At 35.4% G+C, this 12,447-nt stretch overlaps 1 protein-coding gene across 1 annotated transcript; it reads right to left on the bottom strand.

Annotated features, from left to right (window-relative positions):
- Positions 1-1,396: 1,396 nt before the first annotated feature.
- On the bottom strand, positions 1,397-12,372 carry gdpd2 (glycerophosphodiester phosphodiesterase domain containing 2). Its single transcript, XM_053505325.1, has 15 exons — positions 12,252-12,372; positions 7,281-7,476; positions 5,731-5,834; positions 5,533-5,626; positions 5,375-5,434; positions 5,006-5,104; positions 4,695-4,788; positions 4,015-4,154; positions 3,432-3,514; positions 3,197-3,356; positions 2,914-3,114; positions 2,585-2,721; positions 2,061-2,208; positions 1,802-1,884; positions 1,397-1,632 (listed from the first exon to the last, which is right to left on the bottom strand). The coding sequence occupies exons 2-15, from the start codon at positions 7,365-7,367 to the stop codon at positions 1,569-1,571; spliced, it is 1,554 nt and encodes a 517-aa protein (XP_053361300.1). The 5' UTR covers positions 7,368-7,476; positions 12,252-12,372; the 3' UTR covers positions 1,397-1,568.
- Between the last annotated feature and the right edge of the window lie 75 nt (positions 12,373-12,447).

Below are 12,447 nucleotides of genomic sequence, written 5' to 3'. Positions count from 1 at the left end.
GTGTTTAAATAACATGATTCTGGTTCACAAGTGGTACAACAGGACATTCACACCCACATCATTGGAAGATTGTAGATTGTTTATAAGATTGTTTATAACAAGGACCAATCATGGGCATCTGTGAGCTCATGTACAGTACTGTACTGTATGTAAAAGCAGGCAGGGAGTGCTTTTATACTCCACGAGCCGTTTGAAAATATTTTGAAAAGATGTATTTGAGGGGCTTAGTGAATCTTGGAAGATAAAGAAAGACCCCACATTTATTTAAACAAATATATTTATTAGAATCTAGATAAGGACACATGAATCATCATGGACTAGCCATACAGTGAGTTCACTTGTCATTATAAAAATGTCTAAGACAAATTAAGGTATTTCTAAGTACACCTCTGATTTGATTCTTTTGTACATTACTCCATTTTGTGTACAGTGTAATGGTCTAAACCCAGTGCATTAAACTCAAGTCAGGGAAAAGTTAACAAAATTAACAGAAGTGAACAAATTTAGAGGGGTTTTATTCTTTTTCTCAATTGTGAACTACAACCAAGATGCCACTGTTATGGTTCCATGCAGAGATCAAAAGCTCCTCGTAGTAAAAGGTAGCAGTGGCACAGTGGACATTAATATTATTAATTATATTAATGTAATGTCAGATGCATTACATTAATATAATGCATCTGACTTACTATTAATTCTGTTCTTATGTATATGGTAGGAAATTTTGGATTGTGGTTTAGGACAAGTAGAGATACAAAAATAAATCCATCATAAGCCACCTAAATCCCATACCCCAGTGGTATCTGAAATGCACTATCAAAAGAAAAAATAAAATAAAACAATGAACCCCAACCAAAACAGTAGGAGCAGCTTTTACAGTAAATGAGTCACAGACAAAACTATATCAGTGGCCCTAAATATTTAAACCTACAACTGAGACTAGACTGAACTGTAAAACATAATCAGACTGTAAGGTTTGAAATAATGACATATCTGCTCATCCCAGTTATAACCAGGACTACAGTATGATACCCTCTTGTAGTAAAGACATATTATAGATCACAGTCACATTCTGGGATTGAGGCAAAATACTTTCTACGCATGTAAGAAAAACTTAAACACTTGCCCATTAGTAAAGACACACATACACACACATACTGTATCTACACATACATACATTTATGTATCTATCTCAATTCATATTGTAAGCTTTAGGTAAATGCCTAATCATATTTGTAATTGAAATTAAGCAAAACAATGTTTTAATAAAAAATACTTAAATTAAATGTTGCATTGAAATAAAAAATTGTGTAATGTAGAGGTGTCCTTCTCTAATTTAGTACGAGTTCCCTGATTACATGAATAGGTCTGGCAGTAAGGAAAAAGACACTAAAATATAAAAAACTACATTTAATCTTTTTGTTTTGTTCTGTACTGAATGTGTGAGCGTGTTATTGTGTCACAAATTAAAACCTGTAAATTGAAAGACACCTGTTGGCACCGTTTATCCCAGTTGTGTGTCTGATTTACAGCAGTAATTCAATCCGTACTTTCTTCCGTGTTAGGACTACTTAGAAGTTAAGAAGTGGGACAGTCCTTTCTGATTCCAGGACAAAAATCTGGTTCCTTGCTTTCCTGTACAAAAAGAGTTAAACATATTATTTCATAATCATTTCCTCACTAAATACACTCAAGGAAAAAATAAGTGCAATCAGAAAACTTAAAAATAATAAATAGCAGACATTTTAGTAATGTATAAAAACATATATTTATTGAAAATATTACTGATATTGACTCAGCTTACCCTTGGATAAAAAACAGGATAAACATCACCAGCAATGATACCACATCAGCAGTTATCCATATAATTCTGTACACATAAGGAGCCTGAGAAGCATACACACACACACACACACACACACACACGAGATTAATGATTACTTTGTCACAAGAATGCAATGAAAACGTCTTGCATAACTTTTTGAAGTGCACTACAATGCTTTGGAACTTTGACATACATTTTAGATGAGGACAGAAAGTTTAACAGACAAACTGGAAATTACCAGATGCCAGTCAGGCTGAGACATGTCTTTGAAGACGTGGCATGTGTTGGTGGTCACTGAGCTGGCCCCTGCACACCACAGTAATGAGAAAAGCCAGCGCTCGTTCACCACCCACAGGTTCACTTTCACATTATGGCTTGTCAAATTTCTGTATATTAAACAGGCAACAAGATAAGGATATTAAATTAACTGCCTAATCAAAATTTGAAAAAAAGTCTTATTTCCTTTTTTGCACTCTAAAGTTTTCATATATTCAAGGATCATATATGATCCTTTAACAAGAGCAAAACAGATTTTGAGAGAAAAGACCATCAAAGCATGCAAATGCATTAAAATATATATATTTCACACTTTCTGACATTTTACATTATGCACTAACATCCAAATATTATCTAAGCCATATATCTCTCATGGAATTTCCTCATGGTATCAAACTACAGCCTTTTTTAAAGCAACATTCTGGGACTTGGTTTCCTCATGTCTCTGCTTGTCTCAAATAATGTGCAAACACTTTTAGTACACACCTAATCTCCTCCGTACTTCGAGCATTGTATTTAATATTAAGAAATATTTCCTTTGAGGGATACTCGCTGTAGACCTGGAGGAACCCTGGAGCCTGGTTCTTAACATCTGCTCTACACTTTGAAGGAAGCCACCATATCTGAAAGATATTACAGAGTGAAACCTTCAACAAAAAGCTGCATATCAGGATTGTGAGAGACCAAGCAAAAAAGCTTGCACATGGCCATTACAGCTGTGTACTTCGATTTGACATTATTATTATTCGATTTGAATATCTAAAAGTCAGAACAAGGATTGGACAACAGAGTATGTCGGAACAGCTTCAACTTACCAAATTTTGAGGAATCTTAGAATTCAGTATGGTCTTAACCGTGCTATTGCAGTCATCATTCTCATTCTTCAAGTCGAAGATAATAAAAATGTTGTGCTCTTTTGCAACATCTAGGAGTTCTTTAAGTGATAGAATGCTCTGATTACGAGCAAGATACGCGTCATTTTCCGAAAGGAAAGACCCTGGCCAAAATGGATTTGTCTGTATAAACATAAGAACACTTGATTTATCTCACAAGCCTTACAAGAGTGCTACAAAAGTATGGAAAAATTCACTATGTTACCTTGACAAACCATTCACCAGCATTTAACTTCTGTAGATCTTCCCATGTAAAATCACTGCTTGTGTTGTACATTCGATTTGGAAAAACATCTTTCACATTAGTTGTCCTCTCCAGAAACCTTTTACCCTGGTCATGCATTAGAAAAGGAACATTGTCCTTGCTTAAGGGGGGAAAAATATGTTAGAAAGCATTGGCAAGACAAAGAGTAAAAATATTTGACTTGGATTCAACATACCTGAGCTGCACATCTGTCTCAAAGGCCACCACGTTGCACTCCACACTTTTCCTGAATGACATAAGAGTGTTCTCTGGAGCTTGCTGAACACACAGGTTTTTCAAGGATAGGTTAACAATATATACTGTATAATTAAATTATAATGATCTTAATCTCTAAATATATTAACCTTATTAATATTAATTGGTCCATTTAAATTTTCCTAAACCTGCAACTAAAGCGTCCCAAGTCCAAAGAACTCAGTAGAGCAAACTGTGTCTATAAATCCACCAGATTTGAAAAACAGTCCCACATTAGACAGCAAATTAAAAAAACAACCACCTTGTTTAACTAGCGTACATTCTGGGAAAAATGCCAAAAGGTGAAATAACCACAAATGATTAGCTCTGTCATAATCTTCAAACTGACAAAGAGACACGAAAAGTTGTCACACTAGAATAACGTATATAGAAGATGAGAACACATGAGAACACAACCACTACTCAGAGACAGCCTGTTCAGTGAATACACATGTAACATAATAGAGACTACTGCTTTCGTAAAAATAAATCAAACACCACATGATTAACTTAGCTGTACTTACCATAGGTGAACCACGATGGCCCACAAGCCTGGGTTTCGTTGGAAGTGTATCAGTAAGACATGGACTACGGATCAAGAGAGGACTGAGGAAAACCGCCAGCAAAACTGCCATGAACACCCCAATAATGAAGAGCTTAGAAACTGCAACACAAAGTCCACCAACATGATTTAACAAACATGTACAGTGCTTGTGAATATTATGATGAAATGAAATACACTTGAGAATTGTACATACTACGCATGCCAATATACTGACATGTAGACGATATGATAGAAATGACTTCCAGAATGTGCATCATTAAAAACCAAGCAAGTAGCGCTTAAAACAGTACTTTATTTACTTTGTCTTTATTTCACAGACTGTATTTGATACCTTCAAAATTAATTGTATTATTTAAATATTTCTTCTATCTGCTATTTTTAATAGAAATATAAATCATTATTATTTTTATTTCTAAGAATAAATAAATGCATCTTAACCCTGAAAAAGAACCCACAGTATACAAAATATCCCAGAAAAGCATATTGTGCCATGATTTAACACAGTATCATGAACATTACCACAGCTCTGAATATTATTAATAGAATGGATCTTTAGTAACTGCAATCGATAACACAAATGCCACTAGCAAGGTCATGCCACTGCCATGTTTCAGTGGAATATATTAAGGAAGTACTCACCAGTTTTACGAGCTCTGTAGTAACTCTGGAACACAAGCCAGCTGATGATGGTCAAAGCGACAACAGCAGCCAAATGCAGAAAGGGAGCTGTGGCCTGTACAATACAGTGGCACAATATCAGAGACAGTGGTACAACAAAATGCTTCTTTAGGCACATGCAAAGAAGTGCTGTAATTACATTTTGCACAGTATATGCATGTCTATACACATAAGTTGTATTATTATGTACACATACATAATGTATATGTATACACTTAGCTGCTAAAGTATGCAACATATAGTCATAAATAACATTTATTTCCATTCTGCACCTGCAATGATAACCAGACAGTGGACCATTCTTCTTTCCAGTTGAAGCTCATTCCACCTACGCCAAGTGCGGCTATAACCAGACCCACAAATAAGAAAACCTACACAATAAAAGAAATATATAAACAAACAAATGATTGGTTAGGAGTAATCTAGATCAGATCTAATAATCTGAGATATTACTGGTAAGAATATTCTCAAAATTTCCTTTTATACACTATAATACAGAATGTGTACTAAAAAGTCTTTCAGAATACATTTTTATATTGTGATAGCACTGTACAAGGTCATGAATTAAAATGTTTCTAACGATTTCAAACCTTATACTCTTTTAAAAGCTTACACACTACAAGAAAAAAAGACATTTTTACCTTATGCAGCCAGTGTAATGACAAAGGTTCTTTTATGGAAATGTGGACGAGTGAAAATATCTGAAATAAGCAAAACATTTTTTTTTTTTACAATGAGTAACTAATAAGTTACAGGAACTTGATAAGGAAAATAATAAGTACCATGGATGCATTCTCACCAGGATAAGGAGGGAGTAAATAGCCAATACTGCAGACAGGATAACAACAATCATGAACCAGTTCACCCAAACACTGAGAAATGTATAGGCCTTCCTGTTAAAGTGACAAGTCATGAAGAAATATAATTTTTAAATTATTATTATCACTTAAATATGGCATTTGTATAAACTGCTTATGTAGTTTGTGTGTATTTTTACCAGTTAACATCATCACGGTCATTATAAGCAACAAAACAGATATAAATCCAGCCTAGGGTCAGGATGGTCACCAGAGAGAGAAAGCTGAACCAGCAGCAGGCACACTGTAAAGAAGATCAACAGAACAAGGATGGTACAAGTTCCTACATGATTCCTTAGTCAATCCACCTTACTTTCACGTTATCATCATACCAGCCAAACAGGTCAACTCTATCTTTTACACAAACACACACATCAATCTTTCAACATCATATTTGGTTCATATGAATTGGTAAAATGTTATGGATCAATGAACAAATACAAATAATACACTGCTCTCTTCCTGTGTTAAAGTAACATGACTCAAAAATAGTGCAAAGAAGTGCTGTAAAGCAAACCATTCCTGTAAAGTATTGTTATGGATTGCAGTACTAGTTAAGTTTACCACCTTCTAATTAAAATTTTTTTCTACATTCTAAAATGAAACTTTTTTTCAAACTATGAAATAAAACATATGGCATTATATTATATATGATATAAATAAGTCATTATATATGACTTATTTTACTGATAGGAAGGTCAGCTGTTCTGGAATAATTCTTGCAAGAACAGTGTTGGCAAGTACATTCGCAAAACCCAAAAAGCACCAGGATGAAATTTGCTGCTATAAAGACCATTCCAGGAAAACAAAAACAAAACTTAGCTCTGCTGCAGAGGAGTTCATTTAAAGTTCCCAGCCTCAAAAATCACCAATTTGGTGATGGATTAGAGCCTTTATAAAGGCATATGTAGCAGACACATCTCAATATCAACTGTTCAAAGGGAATTAATGCATATTTTGCCTTAAATACTGTGTAAATTACAATGTAAAAAATAGAACTAAAAATCAGGAAAGACCATTGAATTAGAATGTGCATCTAAACTTTTGACTGGTACTTTACCTAGAGCTTCATTTTAAAGAATCTCCGCTCTCTTAAATAGTTAAGATCTAAGAGTCAATTACTTCTAAACTTCTACTTAAGACGTAGTGACAAGTCTTTTATGTGGGTATTTAAAGCAAATTTCTGTAACACAATTGAATGACATTCCTAAACCTTAAATGATAATTCCCTGTTCAAACATTTGACAAAAAAGCCTGGTAATCTATAAATTAAATATGGCGTTTAAAAACATATATTCATCTTTATTGTGTGGATGTTTAAAAAGAATTTGGAAGCCTATTTTGACTCTCTAAGACTTCTGGAATCATGCCTCCTTTCTGTTGAGTTTCGCTCAAACATGAATAATGTGATGAGACATGACATGCTAGATGTGAAATTAATTGCAGCGCTTAACAGTTTTTAAGCGAAGCAGTCCACTGCACACAAGGTTTTCAAAATTACTAAATACATTCCAAAAATACATTCATATTTGATACACTGTAAAAAAAGATTCCCATGCTCCAATAATCAGACTTCCAAATAATGCATGCTACAGCAGAACTGTTTGTTAAAAGGAAAACACTATTACATTACATACAATAATATTACAAATGACCAAATTTTCAAAATAACAAAAATATCAGTGCTCACTTTTTGGTTGGTTCCTATTGAACGCTTCCAGGAGCAACTGTAAATCCCTCTGAGGCAGGTCCTGAAGATGCCATCTCTTGAGCACATTGTGTATTCTTTACAAACTCATGAATGGCGATGAAAACGAGCTAAAAGGGACTTTTGGAGTTGAAATTCTGTGTGCGTAGGGATCCGTTAAATGACTCATATGTCAGACCTGCATGGGGAGAAATGCAACATATAACAAGAAATTGACTGGAACACACCTCCTAATTTGTTGGGTTGGTGTCAGCAGCATAAAGTGTTTTTGTTTTTTTGTTTTTTTAATAAGTTCAAATATTTAATAGGCATGTTAATGGATAGATTATGGATAGATAAACACACAAAATACTAATACATTCCAGGGAAAGATATCAAATATCAAGTGAGAAATATATATGTTTTTATATATTTAATGGGAAGTTTGCATTCCATTAATCCATATTCATAAACAAAATGCATATTTAGAAAAGGATATGCTCCTGTGTTATCCTGTATAGCTAATAAGTTTGTAGTATATGGTTTACATACAGAAAACATACAGACCGCTGGATTCCATTACGGTCATGGAAATCTTGACACTGGAATGCACAAGGCACAAAACAATAATGGCTAGACTAGAAGTCTATGTAGAATAAACCCTTCAACAATCGTGCAACTCTGCGCTTACCAAGTCCACGATTAAAGGCAGCTGGGCATGACTTTTAAACAAATACACTTAACCTCCTCAAACAAGGATAGAGTATTTAGAGAGTTAACTTTTATCTACAGCTTTTCACGTGGACTGTACCAAAAAGTGCTCAAGTTTCTCCTCTCACCTCAAATCGGATGACAGACTGACATGATAAAGAGGAAACACACAATAAAGCACTGTAAGACAAAAAGGAAAAAGAGGGAAAAAAAGCACAATAAATCTGGACTGACTAGAAAGAAAGTGAAAACAAAGAGCACAGCATTAATGAATTTGATTGTGCTTATTTACTAATAATAATTGTGCATATTTAAGTTTGCATGTTTTTCTACCTGTCTGTAGTTGACAAATGAACAGGAAAAATGACTGAAAAGACTCATATGACCAGACATGTTCCACCTAAGGGTTTTTTTTTACTGCCAAACTCGCATACTACTGTATGTTCAGATAATTTACTTGATTAAGGAAGTCAAAATGAATAATCTGGCATAGTTCCAGTCTACTGGAATAGGTGGTGTTATATTACCAGTTATGACATCTTTAACCATGTTACAAGTGGTTTAAAATGTGGAATGCATTCCACAGATGAGCAATAAAAACACAGTATTTCAACATGGAGTCCAGTAACTACTTTTAGTTATGGATTCTTGTAAGATCTATGCAAATTCTTGCACTCAGCTTTACACAAAATACGGGCTCCGGGTCCAAAAGTACAGTATCTGTCTCAACTCCACCGTTCCAAAACAGTGATACAAACTTGGATCCTTTAAGAGTATTATGATGTCCATTTAATGAACCTGGAAACAGGATCCCAATTCTACAGCAGCCATTATAAAGATCTAAATACTCCTACAAGGAACTATACAGTACACGTGTCATCATGCACAAGTAATTGGGAATTTGGTCCAGATAAGCAGTTAACACAACAGAACAGTGATAACACAAACATTTGTGATTCATTCATTGCTATAAATATGACATCAATTTGAAGCATCTGTGTTTTGTTTTGCACTGGCACTTCACATTACCATTCCTGACTGGCACTGCAAACTATGCATAGATAAGATAGCTGTATTGAACTTATTGACATACAAAAAAAATGCGTCATTTTCTATCATCTGAAACATTCCTGTCCCTTCCACCTGGTGAGCATAGATGGATGCCAACTCTCCTGCCCAGGACAGGGCAAAGGGTTGGGGTATCTGGACTTGTAATCGCATACTACTGTAGGTTCTAATAATTCACTTGATTAAGAAAGCGAACATGAATAATCTGTCACAATTTCAGTCTGAACATGATGGTGCCATAATACCAGTTATGGCATCTTTAACTATATTACAAATGCGTTAAAATGTGGAATGTGTTCCACAGGTGAAAAATCCAAGAAAATAGTATTTCAACATAAAGTACAGAAACAGGGTAAAGATTTTCTGTTGCAACTTGTGTGCTGACTTCTATTTTTAACAAGGCACCACTTCACTAATTACAACACAATTGGTAAATGAAATGATAAAAAACTATGAACTTCTGTAAAAACTCTTCCAGTTGTTGATGATCTCCCATCAGACAAACGATTACTCAACACTGATTAGTACTGCTACAGTATAGTTTAGCGTTCTGTATAGGGTTTGATTCATGAAACTAAATAAAACTTTCGCTGGATCCACATCCTGACCACAGTCTATAGCACATGGACATAGTTTCGATTTCTTCCATTCCCCTTATTACACACATGAGCAGGTGAGGGTTAAGGACCTTGCTCAAGGGCCCAACAGTAGCTATTTAGTGGTGCTGGGATTTGAACCGGAGGCCTTCTGATCAGTAGTCCAACACCTTAACCACTTAGCTACTCCTGCCTTTAAAAAATAAATAAATAAAATAATGATATATATATATATATATCTCCGCACACTGTAAGTGTTAAAAAATTGCACAATCAGAAATCATGCATTACTTGTTTGAGAACCTTATCCAGTCTTTCGTTAAAACGTTTCAGTAAAAAAAGTACTTTACCATGAAGCTACAAAGGAGAACTCGTTGCGCTAGCCTTGATGCAGTGGTCATTTCTAAACAAGAAAGCTGAAACCATGATTTACTCCATATTCTATATTTAGATTCAAAGTTATTAAACCAACAGGTTTACATTTCTCCCCTGCTAACAGAAATCATACAAATTTACTGGGAAGAGTCATCAGCTGTAATACAATTTATTCAAGTATTTACAGTTATTAAAAATCATTTCCTTATTAATAACTCTAGATCCAGTACCATCATACATTACTAAATTCAGAAACCACAAAGTTCTCTCCTAAAGTCCAAAAAGCAAAAGGAAATTATACACCATTTACACAACAGTATAAGTGCAGTTTAACACCTGATGTAACATTTACTCATATTACTTACTAGCGTAAGTACCCGTCAATGATGGGAAAAGAGTTTGTAGAAATAGCTAAAAGGTTAAAGCTAAATAATAAGCTGATCTGCTTTAATGAAATCAGTGATATTATTTCAGGTTGAAGCCCATGTACAAGTCTGCCTAAATTTCTGCACAGCAGAACCCTCTGCCTAACTTATTAACACAAAGAAATACAATTTTGTAAGGCTGAGTATCTTACACCTTGTTTACACAAAGTTGTACTTCTTTCGTCATCAGCCAAGAACACTTCCTGCAGGTGTTTTTTTTACATTAAGCAAGTAGCCTATTTTAAAGTAGATAATTAAATTCAGCACATAAGCGTTAATAACATTGCTTTTACTCAACATTTAGATTTCACTTATGGTGCAGGTTAATTTTCCAAGACATCCAAGTACTGCAAAAATTTCAATAATTCTGTTCAGTGGTTGATTTAAGACATGCCCACAAATTGTACAGTATGCAGTATGCTGTCAAAACTTGTGGTTTATAATCTGGCACAAAACTGCTCATAACTTGCCTTCTACTCAACATTTTGACTTCACTCATTGCACAGGTTTGGCTTTCAGCAAAGACCAAAAGACTGGCAAAGTTGAATTAAAATTCTTTTATAACAGTTTTTTGTAATGCTGTGATAAAATCTGGCTGAACAGACACGCAGACAGAGATTGAGACTGGTTTTGGGTCCTCCAGTGTATGAAATCATTGTAAGAGTGTGTTCTGACCATTGTGCAGACAAAATCTTTCTTTTATTTATATAGATTGTACCTCATTTCTGACAGTTAAAGCCACCTTCTGCAATGTGATGACAAGCTCCTGCCTTTTTTTTTTTTTAAGTGAACAATTTGATGTCATCAGGAATTAACAACGTGACCTAACATGATTGACCCTTTACATAAACGTTTAAAGGACTCATTTGTTTTAATATTCCTTATTTTATTTATGTGATTTGTCTCGGCGGCATGGTGGCTTAGTGGTTAGCACTGTCACCTTGCACCTCCAGGGTCTGGGTTCGCTTCAGGCTTGGGTTTATGTGTATGGAGTTTGCATAGAGTATGGAGTATGGAGTTTGTTTCTTCCTGTGCTTGAAGGGTTTCCTCCCACAGTCCGAAAATAAATGCATACTGGCTTTCCCACATCGTCTGTAGTGTGTGAATGTGCACGTATGTGTGTGTTTACCCTGCGGTGGATTGGCATCCCGTCCAGGGTGACTCGTGCCCTAAATCTCCTGGATTACAGGATAAAGCGGTATAGACGATGAGTGAGTGAGCTTTTTTGACTTAATACTTTTGGCCACCACTGTACAATGAGACAGCATATGCCACCGCATTATAGTCCTCTAAACACACCAAAGAGGTGATTTCAATAATTAGTTTAAGCCTATCTGGATGAAGAGTTGTGCTAATTAGACTCAGCTGGTTTAGTTAATAGATAGAAATATCTGGCAGGACTTTTGCTTTCTAAAGCTGGGGTTTGGAACGGATAGAGCAAGTGACACCAGAGTGCTGCAGATGTCTTTGATTCTGTGCCGAGCCGGATCAGTCCAGCAGGGTGTACCTTTAGGGCGCTCTGTCTCTCCCACCATCATCCACTTAACTGGTTGAGCTGGTCTGTGGACTAGTCTAACTACAGAGTAACTTTTATTTCACTTTCACATAAAAGTGGTTTTAAATGAAAGCGACTAATGAAACAATGTAACCAGATCCAGCAACAGACACACCGACGATCAGTTCACTTTTAAATGATTAACAATAAATAACAACAACAACAACAACAGAAATGCGGCAAAACTACAGATGCTATGGTTCAGTGTGAATCCGATCCGTTAAAGCAAATTAGATTCCCTTACCGTAGCACTGCAAGTCGAAAAAAAGATCTCTTCCACATGCCTTCACACTCCAGCAGACATCAGCCTTTTCACTCTCTCACTCTCTCTCTCTCTCACACACACACACACACACAGACACACACACAGACCCGCTTTCTCGCAGCACGCCGAGAGTTGAATGCTAATGATACGTGATTAAAATTCCCCGGGGGAGGGC

This window comes from Clarias gariepinus, chromosome 10, assembly GCF_024256425.1.
Source record: "Clarias gariepinus isolate MV-2021 ecotype Netherlands chromosome 10, CGAR_prim_01v2, whole genome shotgun sequence".
Taxonomy (NCBI): Eukaryota; Metazoa; Chordata; class Actinopteri; order Siluriformes; family Clariidae; genus Clarias; species Clarias gariepinus.
Note: the sequence above shows the minus strand (reverse complement) of the source record. Positions and strands in the feature narration are given on the sequence as shown.